Source organism: Castanea sativa, chromosome 12 (genome assembly GCF_040712315.1).
Source record: "Castanea sativa cultivar Marrone di Chiusa Pesio chromosome 12, ASM4071231v1".
NCBI classification, from domain to species: Eukaryota; Viridiplantae; Streptophyta; class Magnoliopsida; order Fagales; family Fagaceae; genus Castanea; species Castanea sativa.
The window spans coordinates 40,216,046-40,239,012 of record NC_134024.1 but is presented as its reverse complement, the minus strand read 5'-3'; the positions used below and the strand labels follow the sequence as shown (position 1 = coordinate 40,239,012).

The following is a 22,967-nucleotide window of genomic DNA, read 5'->3' as shown; positions in this document are numbered from 1 at the left end:
GAAGAAGAATATAATTTAACGTGGATTTTTTGAGAAAAGAGAAATAAAAGAGATAAGATGTGTCTGAAAGGTGAATGCTTACAGATTTAAAGAATTGCAGTAATGGTTCTAAAGCTCAAAAGCAGCTTGAAACAACGCGGCCTTATCCAACCTTTTCTTTTTCCCTTACTAACTAAACTTATTGTTCTTGAAAGCAAGTCTTTATTTCCCACTAACAAGTAACAATTGAACCCCGTTTCATTTTCCTTTAAACAAAGTAGGGCAAAGTAGGTATGCAAGTGGTCCTTTTCTTCCAGGAGTCTTCCTAGCAAAACAATGATAAAAAATTATTAATAAATGTAATGACTTTTTTTTTAATATAAACATATACACAAGATAAACTTGTCTCCGTTTGGATAGCATTTGTGTTTCACGTTTTTCTTTTTTCTTTTTTGAGAAGAGTGTTTATGCTTTTTTAGTGGGTGCCGTACACTGTTTATGAAACCCACAAACTTCTTTTTTCAACAAAACTTTTATTAAAAATAGGTTCCGCAGCACTATTCACATATTTTAAAAAAAAATTGCTACAGTGTTTTCAGTTTTTAGTTTTTAGCAAAATAAGTGGCATCCAAACACACACTAGTATCTGTTTGGATACTGAGTTTTGCACGTCTTCATTTTTTTTTTTAAAACGCGTTTCAGCACTTTCAATGGGTGCCGTGCACTGTTCACGGGACCCACATACCTCTTTTTTCACCAAAACTTTCATTAATAATGGGTTCTATGACACTATTTACACATTTAAAAATTATTTTGTTACAGTATTTTCAGTTTTCAGTTATCAGCAAAATAAGCAGTATCCAAATGTTAGTTATTTTTAACTAAAATAATAAATAGTTTTCCATGTAATTGGTTAATTAAAGGGCCGAGTATTCACATCCTCTAATTGTTGTGGCTCAAGTCAATAAATTTTGTATTTTTTATTTTTGTCAAAATTTTTGTAATTTAATTGATTAACATTTCTTGATATTTTCAATTGAAATATTATAGATTAAGATCCTTCCTCCGTCAATTATTGTTTTATGAAAAGAAAAATTAAAAAAGAAATCATTTTTCATCCACGTTATCCTCTCCTTCTAGGCATCTCCCAAATCAAAAGCAAGACCAAAAGTTATCAAATTAATATATATATATAAAAGAGAGACCCACTGAGACTTTTTGTCTTTTGGCAAAAATAGGGTATGCAAGTGGCCATTCATCTCTTCTTGGCATCTTCTAGGAAAAATCATTGAAACTTTTTTTTTTTTTTAATTTATGATTAAGCACAAACCAAGACTACATCTAGATAGAATCAGGTAAGGAGTTCTTATTATTACAACAGATAAAGGATCTGAGAGGCGCAACGAATTTAGCTAAAGCATTTGCTTCCCTAAAAATGAGAGCTGGGAGAAAATAACATTCATAAAAAGAAGCTTTGACATCAATTCTACAATGTTTTTACCAATTCAAACTAACTACCATGTCTCTTTAACTATAGGAACCAGATCAAGCATGAGGGGATCACTCTCCATACCCCCTTTTGTTTTTTTAACTTTAATATGTCAACTTAAGTGTGTCCAGCAAATAGACTATTGTGATTTCAACTTAATTACTGTTGTTAAATTACATAAGTTTAAGTTAGAGTAGAGGAGACATAGATTGAACTTCCGAAAGTTATCAAATTGTTCAAAAACTAATAATTTAAATAACAAGAGGCACACAAAGACTTTTATTCTTTTGGCTAAAACAGGGTATGCTAGTGGCTATTCCTTAGGACCTCATACTCTAATATTATGTTAAATTGCCGATTTTTTTCAAAAGTTTAAGCTTTTAGAATATGATAAATTTAATCATTTGACCACATACTTCTAACAAGTGTTGTTACTCTATTAATGAGCCTAATAGCCACCTTCTGTTTCAAAGGAATAAATCGTAGCATATATATCTAGATAAATCTTGAATCACTAAGTAGTGTACATTCCATTAAAATTTAAAAATGAAGTAAAAAATTAAAAGGAAAATAAATTAGAGGAGCAAAAAAAAACTTTGTTGTGGATATTTTATTTCAAAGAGGGAAGTAGGATACATGGATGTGCAAGGAAAGTAATAACTTACAAATTTGGAGAATTGTAGAAATCGGTTATGGTGGAGCTCTAAAAACCTCTTGCAACAACACTTCTTGATACAGTTCTTTTTTTTCTTTTCTTTTTTTGATGAATAGAAAATTTTTATTAAAGAGGAGGAAAGAACTACAATACCCTTCTAGACTCTTCCAAAATAACGGAAGAGAAACAGTCAAGCCAAAAACCACAACCAAAAGATCCAAAAAAATTACAAGATAAGCACCACTTAGCTAAAGAGTGTGCAGCCTAATTACACAACCTAGGGACCTAAGAAACAGAAATATTATTAGAGAGAGACAGAAGGGACCTCAAATCAGCACATAGAGACTTGATTCTCTAAGGAGGAGGCACTGCCAAATTTGAAAGAAGCTGGACAACAACTTGAGAATCAGACTCCACAAGGACAGATTCGCCACCCAGAGCAGGGGCAATGGAAATCGCCCATCTGATTGCTTCTGCTTAAGCTTGCAGAGGGAGGGTAGTGTTCACTTTCATGGAGCCAGTAGATACCAACTCCCCTCTCCAGTCTCTCACAACGGCAGCAATGGCAGAGAAGCGAGGCCCCACTGCTGCATCAACATTTATTTTTATGTCCAGCCTTGAGGGAGGAATCCAAACCTAAGGGGGGGCCAAAACCTGATGTCTTGAGGTGGAAGCTCTTGAATTTTTATGCTCAACAAAGAGACTAGAAATCCTGGAAGCTACTCCATCAAAATTAAGAGCAACATTTTCAAAGAGGGATAGATTCCTCTGCTTCCAAATAACATCACAAAGGATGGCACCAAACAACAAAAATTCCTCTTTTTGACTAGGATTCAGATTGTCCACAAAAGGAGGGGATATGAGGAAACAAACAAACTCCGATGGGGACCCAAACTCAAAGGCTTCCATTCTCAACCCCCACTTACTCTGAAACCAAATAGCTTTAGCAATAGTACAAACAGTAAAGAGATGAAGGGTTGACTCATCTGTTGAACAGCACAAAGGACAACATCTATCTATATTCCCATTAAAATTACTGATTACCTCTTTAGAAGGCAGCACATTGGCAGCAATTCTCCATAAATGCATCTTATGGCGTTCATGCAACTTTGTTTTCCATATTTGACCCCTAATAGCATCAATATTTGAGGGAGTAGCGGCTGCCCTGCACAGCCAATAAGTAGACTTGGCTGAAAAAGATCCCGAGTTCGTTACAATCCAAGACCAACTATCCTCAGTTTGGTAAATAGGGATGGGGATTTTCAGAATTAAATCAACCACTGGCTCTTCGAAGAAATAGTTCAGTTTGGGAATATCCCATCTACTACGATCCGAGGATAGAAGCTGTAACACTACCAAGGCTAGGTCAGGATTAGCATCAACCTTAGGGGAAGGGATAAAGCCTGGGAGATCGGGGATCCAAGGATCAGACCACATTCGAATAGAGTCCCCATTGCCAAGTAAAATGCAGGCTGCCTTAGAGAAGAGGTGCTTAATGCCCAACAAGCTTTTCCAAAATGGGGAAGCATGGCCAGAATAGGAGTGATACAGTTCTAATATATAGAACAACTTTTTATTTTATAGTATTTGTTTTTGTTCTTAGGCAATGCTCTCAAAAATGATTTCAACCTTATCATTTATCCTTATTATCCAGAATGGTTACTTATTTATTTATTTATTTTAAATAATTTAATAGTTACAATGAAATAGAAGATTTGAATCATTAATGTTTTCATTGAAAACAACAAAAAATGTCAACTAATTGAAATACAAAACTCTTAATCTAACATGTCTAAATAGTTATTCTTGAATGCCTTTACTCTTGACTTTGCTTTTTTAGGTTCTTTTAGGCGTGGCATATGGGATGAATTTAGTTCCCATTAAGAAGAGAAAGAGGAGAAAGTTTCTAGTAACTAGTATAAAGTTTTGCGTACACTTTATTTTGCTTTTTTTTTTTTTTTTCTGAAAACTTTTTATTTCTTTGGAGGGAAGTAATTTAGTGGAAATTTGATGACAATTTTATTTTATTTTAAGTTTAAAGGAATTTGATGACAATTACACTTCACACATTCTGCGAGTGGGAATAGGGAAGAATGATTAGGACCTGTTTGGAGTGGGAATAGAGAAGAAAGATTAGGACCTGTTTGGTTTATGGTTGTACTCATTTTCTATTTTCCTTTTTTGTACTCATTTACTAAACTCAAATATTTTACTCATTTGTTTGGCATTATTTCTGCTTTGTCTTCCCTTAATTTCTTCTTCTTCTTTTTCTTTTTTCTTTTTTCTTTTTCTTGCCACCAAGGATACAAACACTTTTAGCAGTTATCACAGGATTCACACCCGCTAAAAACCACTTATCTCCTACAAACTAGCTCCAATCAAAGCAGATATGCCTAAAACAAACAACACACTACCATGAATCCAAGATCGGATTTTAATAAACTCAACCCCTAAACAAATTTTGGTAAACTCACCCCTAAACACCTCAAATCCTCCATCGTATATGCCTTAAAACCAAACATCCACCATAAACATTTCAATCAAACAAACCCCAAAGCAAACATTACACCCAGAAGGAATCTGCTAGCAATTGGAGCATCAGCCACGGTTTTATCTGATTTTGCTCAAGAAATAGCGAGATCCATTGAACTGAGAGTGAGCATCGACCATGGGTCCGATCAAGAGAGAGAGGGCCACACATGCTCGCCGATCAGCCACCGCCACCTCGTAGATGACACCGCCGCCTTAGCACGCCGATTGGCCACCAATTCTTGTCGATCTACCCTTTCAATCGCCGATCTACTAGAGAGAGAAAGAGAGAGCGAGACAGAGTCACGGAGAGAGTAGGCTGCAGAAGAGAGATAGAGAGAGCTGTTGTGCCGATTTCTCCTTTCCCACGCCAATCAGAGAGAAAAGAAGGCTGAAGAGAAAGAAAGAGAAAGATACGAGAGTCTGAGAAATGAGAGACAGACAGAAAGAGAGAGATTTCTTTCATGTGACAAGTGAGACCCATATATTTGATTTTTTAAAAAGAAAATACCATTATTCTTAAGATTCAGTCTGGCAAAATAACTATAAAAAAAAAAATTTAACACAATATTTTTATAATAAATTATAGATATGAAATTATTATTGGTTCAAATTTGAATCTAATACTAAGATTACTTTTTTGCCTTAACAATAACAAGTAACAACCTACCACTTAGGATTTGTTGTAAAAGTATTGTGGATATATCATTTCTCAAAAAATATATTTTCATTCTTTGAGAAAAGAGTATTACTACAGTCACAAATTATTTTACGAAAATTTTTATAAACTGTTGATATGACAAACTTCTCATTTGTTTGCATTTAGGCTTACTATTAACATTACTTTGTCATTTACCAATAATCACTCATTACAATAGTCGTTTGTAAAAAAGTTTGTATCTCTAACATTACTCATGAGAAAAAATTCACCTGGCAAAATCTTAAAATGAAAACTTAAGGAACAACACCTAAATACTGTACTTAAGTCTTGCTCATTCATCTATATTATAAATTATATAATAAAAGTTAGGTTTAAAAGCTATAGTTGGTGTCTCATCTACTATATACTATATTGCAGAAAATTTATTAAATATCTTTTTAAAAAATTAAATTTAATTGTTTGGTGTCATACAATCACTGTACTTAAAAGTACCATATTTTTGTAACTTTATGCAAATTTAAATTTCTATAACACACTGTTCTAACAAAAGTTTGCTTTCTCTTAAAAAACCATATTATTTCACTGGTACCATACTTTTGTAACTTTATGTATTTTTTTTATTGTTCATATATAATTTCGATTCAAGTCTCAACCCAATAAATCCTGATTTAAAGAGAGGGGGAGAGAATGAAATATAATTGCACAGAGAAAAGACAGAAAATACATAAGAAAAAAAATAGAAAGGCCAAAAAAATAGAACCTCAATTTCATGATCTGATGCATCTCTCTCAGTCAACGTTTTCTATTTTTCAATTCTATAGGTCTAATCTCCACCAAATCCAGCCTCTCCCTCTCTTTTTTTTTCAACTTTTATAGCGTTTGACAGAAGAAGATGAGAAGGAAGATAGCGAATGATCTTATTGTAGGGAAAAGAAAAGGAAAATTAAAAAAATGAAAAAGATAGGAGAGAGACGGAGGGACAGCTAGAGAGAAACTTCTTGGCAAAATATACGTAAATAGAGATGCTATCTTCATAACATTTTCACAATATTTTTACAATAAATCATAGTTTTCTTTTTTAGAAATAATTACAATATGCTGCTAATCCTACAACTTGAATCCTTTCCCCCCAGACTCCTAAGCACTTTGTACATAGTTAGTTAGCTATTATTGGTTCTAATTTAAACCTACCACTGAAATTACTTTTCTACCTTACTAATAACAACTTATAACAACTTGCCACATAAAATTTGTTGTGAAAATGTTGTGGACATATCATCTATATATCTATATAAAACCGAAACCTCTGAAACTCTAATAATTTTCTATGTCAGCACAATATTTAAATAAAATTGTCATTTTATTTAAATAAAATTATTTTTGTTTAATTTAAACTTAATAAGGAGTGAAACTTTATTTCTCTAACAAGTCCAACTTAAACTCAAACTCCTCATTTTTTTAAACAAAATTATTTTTGCTTAATCCAAACTTAACAAGAAGTGAAACTCTATCTTTCTAAATCGATACCTCTGAAACTCTTACAAATTTTCATGTTCGTACAATATTTAAATAAAATTATCATTTTATGTATATAAAATTATTTTTTGTTTAGTCCAAACTTAACAAGGAGTGAAACTCTATCTCTCTAATAAGTCCAACATAAACTCAAACTCATCATTTTTTTTAAACAAAATTATTTTTGTTTAGTCCAAACTAAACAAGTAGTGAAACTCTATCTCTCTCACAAGTCCAACTTAAACTCAAACTCATCATTTTTTTAAACAAAATTATTTTTGTTTAATTCAAACTTAATAAGGAGTGAAACTCTATCTCATTAACAAAGCCAACTTAAATTCCAACTCAAACATTGATAATTTTTCTTTAATATTTTTTGGTCTTTCAAAAGTTTTAATATCTGAATTTTTGAGTTATTTTTTTGCAGTATCTGAAATTGTTTGAAATTTTTTTTGTAAGCTCAAGCAATAGTTTCTTCATCAATTTGTAACAAAAATTACAAATTGAAATTATACAAGAACAAATCATGCAAATGTGTAATTTCTTAATCAATTTAAGATTTTATAATATTATTTTAGTCTACCTCACAAATAAATAAGTTCCCGGGCATAGCATTGGTTAGCGACTAGTTTTTCATATGTAAATATCATTCCAACTATCTCCCAATAGTCTTAATAAAATATGTGTTATATATTTATTTATAACTTCTACTCCAACATTAACTCTAACCCCAACATGACTCTATTTAGTATTATTTGTTTTTTCCTATCTTTTATCTCCAACAACAACTCTAACCCAACGTTATTCTATTTAGTATTTTTGTTTTTTTTAATCTTTAATCTTAAAAAAAATTGTTTTTACAATTACTTGAATTTGGTGTGGCTTAATTTTAGGATATTTTCACTATTTACAAAAAAAAAAAAAAAAAAAAAACTTACAAAAAAAGAATTGCCCAAACTGTTGGGAATTTAGATGACTTTTCATTTTTCAATAGGTACATTTTCGGTCAATAGACACATTTTCGTATATCTAATATGAAGTGTTATGAAATTTCAATAAGCATTTTTTGGTAGGCACCTTTCATTTTATAAACACATTTTCATTTAATAGACACTTTTTTGACCAATAGACACTTTTTCGGTCAATAGAAACATTTTCATTCATAAGCACATTTTCAATCAATAGACACTTTTTGGCATATATATTACAACCTATCTTATATATACCATATATATAACACGAACTAAACTAGAGACGCAACATTCTGTCTTTTATTCCTTCCCACAAAAAAAGTTAATAAATAAAATGTTACTTTCTTCTACCTAACTAATAAAAGTTTCTACCATTTCTTTCAATATCATTTAAAAAAAAAATTTCATGCATTTTTACTTACTACTCCAACTCAAAAATAATGGTTTTTTTTTTTTTTTTCTTGAAACTCATTCAGTGGCTATTCCCGTGCATCGCACGGGTTAGCAACTAATTTTCAAGAAAATGGAAACACTAAAAAGTTGTATTTAGTTTTTGTATTCAAATCCTATTTTTTTGGATATTGAAAATGAAAACTAAATACAAATACAAAGCCAAACGAGTTTTTTAGTGGTAGGTCTCACGAAAAACTAAAAATGAATATAAAATACACCCTCTTTTTCTCAAACCAAACAGGCCCTTAACTTCTTGGTGACCAGTTATAACTTCCTGTTTATATTGCTTTTTGACGAACTATAAATTTCTATTCAAATTGCTTTCTGACACACTATAAAGCCTTTTTTTTTTGTGGTAAAAGACAAACTATAAAATTCTATTCATATTGTGATGTGTCATGCATAAATGCTTAGTGGAATTTTTATGAGTAATACATCCACCATTCATATTGTGATGTGTCATGCATAAAACTTTGAGTAATACATCCACTATCCACCCGCGGCCTTTTTTTGTTATAAAAAAAAAATGCTACAAAAAATTTGAAAATTTCTTTTACATCTATTAAATTGGGAAGAGTTTACTGATTTTTATTTGAATTCACTGCTTACATTACTTTTTTATTTACTACTAATCTATCACATCAAGTTAGGTCAAATTTTTTGTGCCCCTAATTTTCTCTTAGAAAATACTAGCTTGAACTTTGAAGTATAAAAGGCTATCGGTTCTTTACACCGGTGTTCTTTTTAACCACAAACCCCATATGGATCAATTCTAAGTTTCTAACATTGCCCTCGGCCAAAGCGGGTGGACCGGATTTTGAATGTCACTGAATCAACACTGAATAGGCCCACCTAAGTGATTGAACTTACTTAAGCAAAGCAAAGCCCATAAAACTTTAGCCCACTGTTAAGATTTCAAGCAAAACCCAAAACTGAAAACCCCAGGCCTGTCTACAATCGGTGACCCCTCCAATGATGGGAAGATTTTTGTACGGTGCTGGAGGGAAAGTAAGACTAAATAAAATGTTGAAGACTGGTAGAGATATTTTAGCCAAAAGTATAAGCTTAAATTTAATTCTATTTTGTGTACAAGTCAAATATTTTATTTGTATTACAAGTCTATTAACCATAATTAGTGTCAGTGGTGAGGAATTTTTTTTTAGAGTAGTCAGTAAAACAATAATTAACTTGAATATTGAGCAAAATTGTTGTGTTTGCAAAGTTAAAAAGAGTATAAATATCGTCATTATCAAAAACTCATAACTACAATATTTTTCTTAGTACAATTTTTTAAGAAAAAAAATTAGAAATTATTTTTATTAAATAGGTTGAACGAGCTACAAATTTGAATGATTAGAGATTTTTATGTTATAGTTATATATATATAATAGGCTTTTAGTTAAACAATTTGTTCATATGTTGTTGTTTGGTCTTGTTTGTTGTTATTTAAGCTTTTTCTTTTAATAAAAAGGATTAAGGATTATGTTTGGGGACAAAATTAATTTTGAAGTAATCTTATGTCCACAATATTTTTACAATAAATTTTATGTACAAAATTTTTATTAGTTGGTAAAAAAATAATATTAGTATTGGGCCTAAATTAAAATCAGTAACAATTTACCAACATTGGATTTGTTGTGAAATTATTGTGAAAATGTTGTGAATGTAACATTATTTTTATTTTTGTTGAATCCAAATTTTTGTAATTCTCAAGTCAGTGTGTTTAACATTTTTATTAGGGTAATCACAATAAATTAGTTTAACCTATAATATTTTTTTGGCAAGTGTTTATATACATTTTTTTGCAAGTTAGGGTGGTCCTATGACCACTTTGACTTGCATGTGGAGCTGCCAGTGGTTAGTGTATGGTTAGTTTAGGGTTAAACATATTATATATATACCCATGTTTGGTTGTTGTAGTTGGGGTTGAGAACTAATGCTGACTTGGCTCCATTTATCCATAGGTTGGAGATATGGGCGATAACAATTCAACGAGTTGTGTAGTGTTTTTGCTGTTTGATTTTTGTTCTTGAAGAACATGAAATCATAAAAATATCATCTATGAATAGGAGGTGGGAAATGGGAGGTCCCCCTGCTCAGTTCAACCCCTCTCAATGTCCTTTGTTGTTCCATGTGCATCAACGCACATGACAACACATTAGTAAGGATTAGTAAGAATTAGAATCATAGTTTTCAGATCCGGATCGTTCATTGAACCGTAAAAAAGAGAGGTTCAAGATTTTTGAGGTCGAACTGTGATGACGTCATAAATAATTTAATAATTATTTTAAATATATATATATATAATTAAATTAGTAAAAAATAGAAAAATTAACTAAAATAGTCCAATTAAAACTATAAATCCATATTTTAACTATGTCTAATATATCCATCTTCAAACCCAAATATGAAATATCTATCCAATAATCATAATAACCATTTTTTTTATTAAATTTTTTTTAAAGCATCAGATTGTCTTTCTAATTTCCACTTTGTAATGCCCACGTGATCAGCTGTTTAGCTCACATTCACAAACCTAAAAAAGAACTAGAAACAAAAGTGAATGAAATTAAAGGAAAAGATAAAAAAAGCAATACAAACAAAAGCAGTACAAACAAAAGCAGATGAAGAAAGAATTGTTATGTTATATCCACAACATTTTTCGCAATATTTTTACAAGAATCACATCAAAATCTTATGCAGAAAGTTGTTACTAGTTCTAATTTAAACTCACCACTGAAATTATTTTTTGACTCACCAATATTAGCTAATAACAATCTATTACTTAAAATTTATTGTAAAAATATTGTGGTAGCATTTCATAATTCCCATTTCTTAATATAAAATACCACACGTTTGAATAAAAAAAAAACCACACGATTACATAAAAAAATAAATAATAAAACTAAGGATAAGGATAACCTCCACCACACATTTTTCATACCCAATTAATACTCAACCTTTACATTACTCAGTATTCACTATTCAGTTCACATGAGAGAGAGAGAGAGAGAGAGAGAGAGAGAGAGAGAGTCTAAAGCGCCGGTGGAGATTGAGGGAGATTGAAGTCACCGAAAGAGCAAGCCGGTGGAGATCGTTGGAGATTGAAGTCGCCGAAAGAGCAAGCCGGTGGAGATCGGTGGACATCGAGGTCGCCTAAAGAGCAAAGCTGGTGGAGATCGAGGTCGCCAAAGGGCAAAGCCGGTGGAGATCGGCATTCCCCATGCAGCACTACCTCGTCCGCCGCCCCATCACCGCTCGTCCTCCTCCCCACCACCAGACTGGGTCAGATCGGCTTGTTCTTCTTTTTCTTCTTCTTCTTCTTTTTTTTTTTTTTTTTTTTTTCATATTTGCTTGTTCTGATTCAACTTTATTGTAAGAATTGGATTTTTTTTTTTGTGTTTGGATTATGTGAGATGTTTTTTGAGAGTGAAGCAAAGAGACTAAAACAAAGATCAGACATTTTCTGGGTTAGATCCTCTGTTTTCTGATTTCTTTTTACGTTTTCTGTTTGGATTTTTTTTTTCTGACCAAAAATAGTAAATACTCTGGTATGGTGCTGTTTAAGGTTTTGAATTTTTTTTTTTAAGGGACCTAGGAGAACCGCGAGAACCGTGAGTTCTGACAAAATCGTGAGGTCCGACCGCGGTTGGCACGAGTCCCTGTTTTTTTCGCATAGAGCGGTTCTTGAGGGTAGAAGAACCGCAAAAATGAGCGGTTCGAGGTTTTCCTGGTCGGACCGTACAGTCCGGTTCGGGTTTCAAAACTATGATTAGAATAGTGGATCATCCTGTCTGAGACCACATTGGGGTAAGAGGTAAATAGGGTTCTATTGACTCTGATACGGTAGAAAATAGTTCATACACATTACATGAACGTTAACGAGTATCCTATGTCCCATTGATCATGTTCCAATTCATGTACCACTAATGAACTTATGACACACGTCTCTTTAGTTTTTATTTATTTATTTATTCTTAACATTGCTAGCTAATGTCTCTTTTATTGGCTGACTAAGACTGCGTTTGAATAGCTTATTTTTTGCTAACTTATTTTACTATTCAGCTTATTTTTGTTACAATTCATGGTTTCACTGTACTTTTTGTTACTATTTATGGGTCTCATCCTACTATTTTAGCTAATTTTTACTTTTATCTACAGTACTTTTAACAAAAGTTTTTTAGTTTTAGCCAAATAAACAGATTCTAAACAGATCTTACACTTCACAACGTTAATGTTACTTTAGTTTGCCAAAGACATCATCTTGTCTTTTAGTTTTCATACTTCTTTTGCGAACTAAAGTAACATTAACATTGTGAAGTTCAGTTAGTCAATAAGAGAGATGTTAACTAGCAGTGTTATATATATATATATATATATATATATAAAGAGACGCATGTCATAACTTCATTGGTAGTATATGAATTGGGACAGAGGATGCTCATTCACATTACATAACTAATTGTATCCACAATGGACTAAAACCCATCTGGAATAGAACTGTTTCGGTGAAATATCAGCTTAATTTGCCATAGGTTTTGCTCAGATCAAACTTTAGTGCAACATGTCTTAATTGCCGCCCTTTCTGTTTTCGATGATGATGGAGATGAATTTGTGCGCTAAAATGATGTTGTCTAAGATGAATTTGCCTTTTTTGTTTTTATTTTTTTTATTATTATTTTATACAAGATAGAAATTTTACTTTAATCTAATCTAAGTGTATATGTGTGTAAAACTCCCTCTTGGAAACTTGAACCCCAGCCCTTGCCCCTCCACACCCTACAAACATTATACTTATAAAGTAACCACCGCATCAAGAGTGCGTGATGGTGAGATGAATTGGCTTTTGACAAATGCATTTTGGTATAAGGTGATCAAAATATTTAATAGGAGCTTGCCACGGTTCATTAGTACCTTTGAAGCTATTTTATATGCCACATTGCAAAGGCTATTGCTTTGTATGAGAATTGAATTAGCATTCTAAGTACCTATTTGGGTACTGATGAAAAGGCAGCGTTTTGCGTCTGTGTTTTTATTTTTATTTTTATTTTATTTTATTTTAGATCCACGTTTTGTGGCTATGGTGTGTTTCTAGTGGATCTCGTGTACTGTTTATAGGACCCACAAATCTCTTTTTTTAACAAATTTTTTATTAAAAATATGTCTCACGGTACTATTCACACATTTAAAAATTATTTTACTATAGTGTTTTCAATTTTCAGCAAAATAAGTGATATCTAAACACGTCCTAAACTTTTGGGTGGTCAAATTGTTAGATTCCAAAAGACATGAATTTCCAAGCTGCATTACCAAAGGAAAAAAAAAAAAGAAAAAAAAGAATTTGTGATGTGGGTTAAAAAATCATTCGGTCCCGAATGCAATGAACAATAAGCCTAAGCCATTACGGACGTAAAGTAAAGTAAATGAACAATGCTGACCAAAACTGCCAGTGAGTGCGTCCACGAGATATTAAAAGATGACATGTAATCACATTATCCAAAGAAGCGGGATATGGTGTATAGGTGGCATCACCCTAGTGGAGGAAACGATTTATCCAACTTTCAAAAGATCAGATAATTCTCCCGGAAAGCACATAATTTTAGTTCATTCAAAGCCTCTCGATCTTTGTTCCATTTTCCTCACACGATTATTTTTAAGCTTTATTCAATTTTCAGAGAGAGAGAGAGAGAGAGAGAGTGAGGCGCAACATGGCAAGTTGTAACATGGCATCAGCTGCTTCTGGGTTTGGGCTAACACCAAATGTTACAAGCAACACAACTTCAGGTGCAAAGAGTTACATGTTATCTTTCCCTTTCAAGAACAACAATTCATCAAGGCTGATTGTAAGGGCAGCTGAGGAGGGTGCTCCACCAGCAACCACTACAGCACCAGTTGAAGGTGAAGCTCCTAAGCCTAAGCCTCCACCAATTGGACCCAAGAGAGGCACTAAGGTCAGTCAGTACCCAATCCTCAGTTTCATTTCACTGTTCATATGAGTTTTTTGCCAATCAAATTGGAATGTGAAAGTGTCTCATATATCCAAACCAACCTTATTTTAAAAACTTAGTTGATAAAAAAAAAACTGTGAAAGTGCCTTTCATAGCACATATTGCGATACATGCTTATGAACTTTACATGAACTTCTTCAGTGGGATAGCAAATTGCTCCTTCCTAGTGATTTTCACTTTTATAGCAAATTACATGAACTTTAACCTACGAATTATTTGCAACCACTTCAATTGTTTTTACTAGTAATTATGCACAAACACAGGAGAACACAAATCAAATAAAACACAAGAGATTTTAACCAAAAAGGGGGAAGGAAAAAACGGCAGTTTAGTCTCTTTGTTGATAAAATTAATATATTCATAGCCATAGTAAGAGGGTCATTCTTGTTTAGTGTTTATTCTTAAATAACATTTTGTTTATTCCATGCTAGCAAAGAAATTGAGAGGCGGTGAGGGGGGATCCCTAGGGATCATTATTTTAGAATGGTCAAAAGCTTTTGGTTTCCATTTTACCAGTTTTCTGTTCTGTACTTGCTAGCTTAATTCTTAATCATCTACCCTATTTCACTAACATATACTAATATCACATTCATTTTGTATTCTTTGAGTTTGGGGTCCAAGAAAAAAAACTAATGGGCAAATGCTTTTTTTTTTTTTTTTGGGATTTTGCCTAAACAGCATTGGTCAAATTATTATTATTATTATTATTATTATTATTCATGTACTTTCCTTCTGCAGGTTAAGATTCTTAGGAGGGAGTCCTACTGGTACAATGGCATTGGATCTGTTGTAGCTGTTGACCAGGTCTGTGCTCTCTCTCCCTTCCAATGTTATTTTATTTTTATTTTTTTTGGGAAAGGTAAATTGTTTGATTCTTTGTTTTAAATTCATTTGACAGGACCCTAAGACTCGCTACCCAGTAGTGGTCCGATTCAACAAAGTTAACTATGCAAATGTATCTACAAATAACTATGCATTGGATGAGATTGAAGAAGTTAAATGAGTGATGATTGTATTGTAATTGTAATTGTAATTTTCCTACTATTCTAGTCTCTAGCTTTAGCTTGTCTGTGTGACGAATATATACTCTCTCTGTGATTTCTTGTTTCTTCTTCCTTATTATGTTATGACAAATGCTGTCAGGAGCCAAATTGATATTGTCCATAACATATACTACACTAGCTGTAATTTGAACCAGTTTTAAAATCAAGGCCATCATTAATTCTTTATGCACAGTGACAGCACAATTTGAATACCGTTATCCTGAGAGATATATATTGATAGGAAACTCCAATAGTAGCAACAGATAAGAAATTCCAAAAAGTGAAAGCAAAAAATAAGTTCTTTTTATACAGGTTTAAGTATACTGAAGCCATAGTTATACCTTTATACAAAAAAAAAGTATACTGAAGCCATACTTAGACAGTTACATTTGTTACACATCTCATATTTTAGTGAACTTCCTTCAGATTCTAATTTGTGGTTGCTTGTTCATCCTCCTTGTATAAATCAAGACCTGGCAAATAACATAAACAAAATGTTAATAAGGAAGCATAAACTGGTTCATACATTTTTTAGATTGGAAGATTTCACCAAATTCACTAAGTAAAACATTTGATAGAATCTAACTCCATCAAAGCCCAAAATACCCGTACCCACCCCCATTAGAATGATGAGTGCTATTTGGTGTCACCCTTTTCAGAATACATACTGCACAGCAAACCTTGTCAATGTATATGGTGAAAACAAAGAGCCAAGCCTGTTTGGTGGGGAAGCAAAAGCATGATTCAATGAATGTGGAAATAATTCTTATGTACCTACGTACGAATTGGGTTCAAATTATGGGCTTGTATCTTGAATGGTGCAACAAAATTATATTTTAAGGCAATTTCAAAGCTATCCTGCAAGCGGTTTATGAAACTGGCTCATCAAATGAATTTTCCATGTCATAGTTTCAGAGCAGAAAATAATTTGGAATTCACAATGAATTCCCAAATATGTTTTAAACGCACATGTTCCTTTCCCATTAGAATTTTAATGGCCTCAAGAGGAGGAAGAAGGGGAGATTCGAGCTAGTAACTTCCACATCTCGAGGCATAGCTCCCAACTTTCCTACTAAATAAATGTGTTAACTGAGAAAATATGCCTCTAATATTCTCTTTCTTATTCATTCTCACTCTATCTCTCTCTCTGCCTTGTTTTTTTCCCCCTGTGCAGACAAAGCTGTAATTCCTAAATTAATTGCAAATTTTTTCGTGAATAAAAACTGTGGTTTTCTTCCATTGTAAGCAAAAAAAAGCCCTTGCAGATCTTACTACAGACATAACTTAACAAAGAATGAGTCTATACAGGAACTACAACTACATTTAAAGAGTAGTATGGACTCAAAAAAAGCTGTTTATGTTCCAAAGACACAAAAATCATATTGATCTAAGAAGAAAAAAAGCTTCCTGGTCACATAATCCTAAAAGTAGCTAATTTTTTTGTCCATTATAATATCCATCCTGGCACATAGTTTTGGTAGGAGTCGCATGCAATGATGAACTACATACAAGGAAAAAGAATGATAAAATTGAGGCATAACAAAATTGTCCTGTACCTGGATAGAAGCAATGCCAAGACAGATTCATTATATAGCCTTTCTAAAACAAAAAATGAAATGTTTGAACCTTGTATGACCATGAGGTTGCAGGCAGAAACTTGAAAATTCTGCAGTGGAAGAGCAAGAGAATTGGCAGAGGATCCAAATATACAAATTAAATGAAGAAATGGCCAATGCCTCCTCACCATGATTGGCACCGTTGCCTACATCCAAAAGCTTCTGCCTGAATGGTGGAAGCATGTCAGAATCTATTCAACAAGCTGCAAGAAATATTGAACTAGTTACACAAGATTAAAAAAGATTTGTTGGCCTGAGTGAATAACAAACCTAATGGTCCACTGTAAGAATGGGGTGGGGAAAGAATTAATATTCAATATTGAGCATTCTATTGGTATCATTATCTTTAATTTGCAGCAAATAGTTATAAAGAAAGAGTCTTATGGCTTTTTATCACAAACGTGTTAACCATGGCACTCGCAATTTCACCTATTCATCCCCTTAGTGGTTCCCAAGGTTCAATGTGTTGTGAACAATCATGGTTCAGCAAAGAATGACTGTTGGGACATTTAACAGGATCTTAAACTAAATAAGTTTTCGTAGTCAAGATTTACATTGTTCAAGTGAAATATTTTCCAAACATTTTGTAAAGGAAATAGTTCCACCAATTTTATATTTTTGCAGCCAGCATGATGTCCTAAGAAGCACATGCAACAGCACACCATTGACTTTACTGATCAATCTCTAATTGTTCTCAAAGGAGAAAAAAGGAACTTTCCCAAGAAACAAATTCGGCCTAAATGTTAAATGCAAGAATGGAAGTGCCTATTCTAACAGAATGATGTTATGGACAAGAACTCAAGGAAAGCATAGGAAAAAGAATACAGAATTGATGAATAAATAACCACAAAAAATCCCAAGTTCTCAACAAGGAGGCATTTTAATTTCCATCGGAATCAAGGACTAAAGTGAGCTATCATAATTAAATCAATTTGAAGAGAAATTAACCTTCATAAATGGAAACAGATTCTTCAAAGAACTCTTCCATCCATGCCATCCAGAATGCCTGACCATATTCCCTTTACAGGTGGTAATTGTGCAACAAAAGCATTCCAAGGAGGGTAACCAACACCACTTCCACGAACACGACCATCCAATCGTAGTGATAGATACCTGCACAACAAATACAATTAATCAAATTTTCTTAATGTAAGCATTCTATAGTTAACTTCTCAAAGATCCCAGAAGCACAACTTTTACAGCCCACTATATCGATTGAAGGACATAAATAAACTCGTTGCTGCAAATGTCTACTGATGTATGATGATCTTAAAGTGCTGTATTTGATCACTAACTCGTCAAATTCAAAAGAAAGAATGAAATTAGAAAATAAGAAAAGAATGTGGGCGGGTTGGAATTCTTATGCCAGGTGTGAACTGGAATAAGGTGTCTCTATATGCATTTTAAACAAATGAATTTCCTAGTCCAAATTTTTTTTTTAATCATTATTGGTAAGTTAGACATGCACCATTGGATTTTAGAATCCAGACCTCATCCTCTATTGCATTATAATGGGAGGAGAGTGTCATTTGAACTTCCTGATTCAAGGTATAAGTAACAGGATAGAAAAACTTACACTGGAGACTCAGAGGGGACACCGGCCAGCTTCTTCTGTTCAGCTAACCACCTATTGTTTATAACAACAAACTTAGAAGAGAATAAATAGCAAAAACTTGAAATTCACTATGGTTGTGTTTGGATTTCAGGATTTAAAATGAATGGATTTGAAGAACAATTGCTAGTATAAACAGCTAGATATATATTTAACGAAACATAATGATTTGAGCTTTGGAGATTTTTCTCAAACAAAAATACTTGTGATGGTTTGGATTTTAAATGAAATATTAATCCTCATTTCAAATCCATATTAATAAAGCTCAAATCTATCCATAAATTTCATCAATAGAAACAAATTTCCACAAAGTTGAAATCCAAATCCTTCTCTTTGAAAACCTCAATCCAAACGAACATAACCATTGATCACTGACCATTGTCACTTACTTGGACCACTCAGATGTATAAACAGGAGCCAGTTGCCAGAGTCTCTTTCTTTTGGTGGTAATCTCCTTTGTCTCTTCATTTTCTTCAATTTCAAAACTAGGCAAACTGCCATCCGTAGGAAAGGGTACTACAAGCACCCCTCTGTCCAAAAGGCTTTCAGTGAAAGGTTCACTTCGCCTAAAAGACTCCAAAATGAAGGATGCAGGGCCAGCACAAATTACAAGCCGAGCAATCCCTCTCAAAGAGCTGACTGGGATAATCCTCTTTTGGTCCACACGGAGCTTAAGATTTGAAAGGCTTTCCTCTCTTGAGAGCCTAGCCATTTGCAAATTCTTTGCATTGTTCTCCCTATAATAAAGGAATGCAAAAAGAGATACTGCTCCAATGTCTATGCCAAGACCTTTCAACATCTCAGGGATATCAGCTGTTTTTGATGAATTTGTTAATGCAGCAATCAATTGTGTGGTTGCTATAAATCCTCCAAGAGCACCACTTGCTATGAAAGCAAGATAAAAGAACATCCGAACAGACCGAAAGGGAGTAAGAACTTCACTCCGTATCCTGGCAGTAGAACTGAAGAACAAATAAAATTATGATTACAGGAGGCCTCACATGTTAAAGAGAACCTTATAGCAGAAGCATTGGATAAAAAGAAATCAAGTTAGAGAAGATATTTGAACATGCAACCAACCTCATTTTCTAAAAATAAAAATAAATATGTATATTAATTACTTCTATTTAAAAAAGCATGTCCTCTGCACACACAATTAAGTTAATTAGTACACAAAATTGCTGTAAAGTTGCATTGTACGATATGCCAAAGCATATAAGGCCTGTAATTTCATGACAAATAAGTATGACAAATTGGGAGAATAAAGTTTGTCTCAGCTATTACAACTAACAGTTAGGCAGAAAGTCGAATCTAGGAGAACAGTCACATAAGATATAGATGACAATGATTATTCTTGTAGTCTGATCTGCACCACTTACAAGGTCCCGTAAATTTGACAACATGCATTGTCCAGTTATATAAATTAAATAAGAGAGCTGACAACAGAAATGTAATCAAATTTATGCCTGCTTATACATAGAAAAGCTTATTTTAAGAGCAGGCAGCAACACAAGACCAACTAGTCAGCACAATACCATGTTAAAGAACATTTCATTTGCATCAGTACAAGTGTAAAGATCCTAAGCTGATGCATTAGTAAACAATCCTTATCTTAGTGTGCAAAATTAAGTATTCAACATAAAGATAAACGGAATTAACACCAGAATGTAAAATAACATTTAGAAAGGGGACCCATACTTAAATTTGTGCAAGTATCTTCATGTTAACAAGGAAATAAAGGGTTAGACAACACATTCTCGCGAATCATAATTTAATTCTACTATTAGATGAGAGCACACATGATGCGTGTAGAATTTTTTTAACTATCTAAAAATAGTTGAGAATGTAGTACAATTACAAGCATATATGAGATAAAAGACACTGTAAATAGAATTCAGAAGTTTTTTAGTTACAGGATAGAGAGAGGCTGAAAATGAAAGAAAGAAGGAAATAGAAACTAAATGAGACATTAGGGGGAACATTGTTGGAAGTTGAGTGACAGTAGTTTACTAAAAATGGGATTATTGAATTTTTCTTTGACTACTTTAACCTTAGTTTTTCATCTTTGATCTTCTATTATGTATGGAATTTTTCCAAGGTTATTTTCAGTATTCAAAAGATGACACCAAATGAGGGTTATTCCCTTTCTATTAGTATAGGTAATCAGGGCATAAAAATATAGGGGACTGAACTCAACTTGATAAATGGATTTGAAATGGAGAAAATATATTTTTTATTAATAATTCAATAGTTACAATAGAGTTGGGGGATCTGAACTCTGAATGTCTTCGTTGGAAATACTAGGAGATGCCAGTTAAGCTACAAAGATCTTGGCAGGTAAAACTAAATTCTAATAGAATCCCTACTCATGTCCAATGGAAATAGAAGTTCCCAAGATGTCATCAACACATGGTAACAGAGTTCAGCTCAACAGGTTAATTCACCATTTTTAGTCTTTCATACATCTTATCTAATAATTCTCAATTCTCACCAAGCAAAGTTTTAGACCAATAAAAGTTTTCAAGATAAAAATATAAGAGAAAAGAAAACCAAGAAATAAAAAGAAGAAACCCAATAGGGTATTATTCCACCTCTTTTGAGTACAACTGTAACATATCCTTGGCATAAACTCCATTAATCATAATCCAAACTAATTTTCTTCATTCCCTTCTATTTTTTGTGTTCTTTGCCAACCACAATGCTTCAACGCTGCATGTCACTCCGCTTAAGCAATTAACAAATGATGTCAACTAATTCATTTTAGCTGTAGAAACTACAAGTTCTTATGAGCATTTTATTTTCTTGATTCCCTTTATTATTACTCATCCAACTCATTATCCTCAAAACTATTCCAATTCTTTGGGCGTTCCACAGACATCCTAGGCTTACACACTACAAACCATCATCTTACAAACTATTTAAAATCAATTAGATGCATCAATTGCAAAATGCACCAAAAGGATCCATATTCATAAGATGTGACGAAAAGTGACTGTTAGACAGGTAACTGAGGACAGGCCTCCGATTAATTATAATTAACACTTAGTTGATTATTCAGATTTCAGAATAAAATAAAAAAAAAATAAAAACACACCAAGAAAGGCCACTTCTCCAATCCAGCTAAATTTCTATGAACAACACGTCAACACCCGCTTCAACCTTTCACTGCCCATGATAATTAACTATGCATTGTTACTATAATCCCTTGTCACAAGGAAAGTGCTAGTATCATCTAGGCAATACCTTAAAAAGGACTAGTCACAATTGAGGTTCTTTGTAATCACTTATATAGACCAATTTGACCTAGTACACACCTAATGTAGAACTTAGTGCACGCTATGTAACACAGATTTATGCAATCCATTCTAATACAATCTACATAATATCAGGTATCACATTCTCAACTACTTAATACATAGAAATCACACTCCCATCGGTTTCATCATTCCAAAAATAATTCTCTCTGAGTCCACATCCAAAAAAACTCTCCACAATTTCAAATTAGTATATGACCTCCCTAGAATCTTGTTGATCAAAATTACATATATATTATGTTACCTCATCATATACAAGGTAATTATGTCTCTCCCTCATAAATCTCATAACCAAATCCTCATACATTTCATACTTCAAAAAATTAAAAGCATCCCATTATAGGATAGAAGAACCCTTAATATCTTTCATGTACAAGGGTCCATTTGAATGCCACTTACACACTAAAGTATCCATATTCAATCATACACCATGGAAAAAACAATGAATATTCCAATAAATTTTGAGATTCTAACAAACAGAAACAACCATGGCTATAACTCCCAAATTTAAATTCAGTAAAAAAACAAATATGAGAGAGAACCTGATTTCAGTGGATGAGGATGGCTTATTAGCAGCAAAGCAGGTGACAGTTGAAGAATTTCGTTTTGGTGTGACAGTGGTAGCAGAGACCCACCAGATGTTCCTATGAAATGGAAAATGGTGGCAGAGAGATTTGAAGTTGTTGTTGTGGGGTTTGTGATGAGTATTTGGGGGTCCGAGAATGTAGGGGACGTTTGCCAAGGAAGCCATAGTTGTTGGTGGAGGTTTGGCACTTACTCTCAGTTGTTGTTAACTTTTTCTTCTTCTGTTTTTTGATAAGTTGTTGTTAACTGCTTTCTGTTGTTGTTGTGTGGACTGGACTATGGAATTTGGATGACCACAGTGGTGCCACGCACGCTTGACCGTTGCCACCTCCCTAGTCCCCAACTCCACCCTCACTTGACACAATAAGAATTATTTAGATACTAGTTATTTTACTTAAACTGAAAATTTATTACTGAAAGTTAGGTAGATAAAAGTAAAATTAGTTAAAATAATATAGTGAAACTTATGAATAATATCAAAAAGTGCAATGAGACTCATAAATAGTAAAAAAAAAAAATAAATAGTAAAATAATTTT

The 22,967-nt window shown here is 33.0% G+C and overlaps 3 protein-coding genes across 7 annotated transcripts; 1 reads left to right on the top strand and 2 right to left on the bottom strand.

Annotated features, from left to right (window-relative positions):
- Positions 1 to 2,759: 2,759 nt before the first annotated feature.
- LOC142620668 (uncharacterized) lies at positions 2,760 to 3,560 on the bottom strand. Its single transcript, XM_075794000.1, has one exon. The coding sequence runs from the start codon at positions 3,558 to 3,560 to the stop codon at positions 2,760 to 2,762; it is 801 nt and encodes a 266-aa protein (XP_075650115.1).
- Positions 3,561 to 13,844: 10,284 nt separating this feature from the next.
- On the top strand, positions 13,845 to 15,411 carry LOC142619544 (photosystem I reaction center subunit IV A, chloroplastic). Its single transcript, XM_075792671.1, has 3 exons — positions 13,845 to 14,203; positions 14,999 to 15,064; positions 15,159 to 15,411. The coding sequence occupies exons 1-3, from the start codon at positions 13,961 to 13,963 to the stop codon at positions 15,261 to 15,263; spliced, it is 414 nt and encodes a 137-aa protein (XP_075648786.1). The 5' UTR covers positions 13,845 to 13,960; the 3' UTR covers positions 15,264 to 15,411.
- A 173-nt stretch (positions 15,412 to 15,584) lies between these two features.
- LOC142619183 (protein LOW PSII ACCUMULATION 1, chloroplastic) lies at positions 15,585 to 22,675 on the bottom strand. 5 transcript variants are annotated; one of them, XM_075792261.1, is made up of 7 exons: positions 22,388 to 22,675; positions 18,921 to 19,493; positions 18,496 to 18,546; positions 17,868 to 18,032; positions 17,048 to 17,122; positions 16,860 to 16,969; positions 15,585 to 15,776 (listed from the first exon to the last, which is right to left on the bottom strand). In XM_075792261.1, the coding sequence occupies exons 1-4, from the start codon at positions 22,594 to 22,596 to the stop codon at positions 17,891 to 17,893; spliced, it is 975 nt and encodes a 324-aa protein (XP_075648376.1). In that variant the 5' UTR covers positions 22,597 to 22,675; the 3' UTR covers positions 15,585 to 15,776; positions 16,860 to 16,969; positions 17,048 to 17,122; positions 17,868 to 17,890. The 5 variants fall into 5 exon arrangements, with proteins under 5 accessions (XP_075648376.1, XP_075648375.1, XP_075648373.1 ...); XM_075792260.1 differs by having other exon boundaries at positions 16,930 to 16,969; XM_075792258.1 differs by having other exon boundaries at positions 17,048 to 17,085.
- Between the last annotated feature and the right edge of the window lie 292 nt (positions 22,676 to 22,967).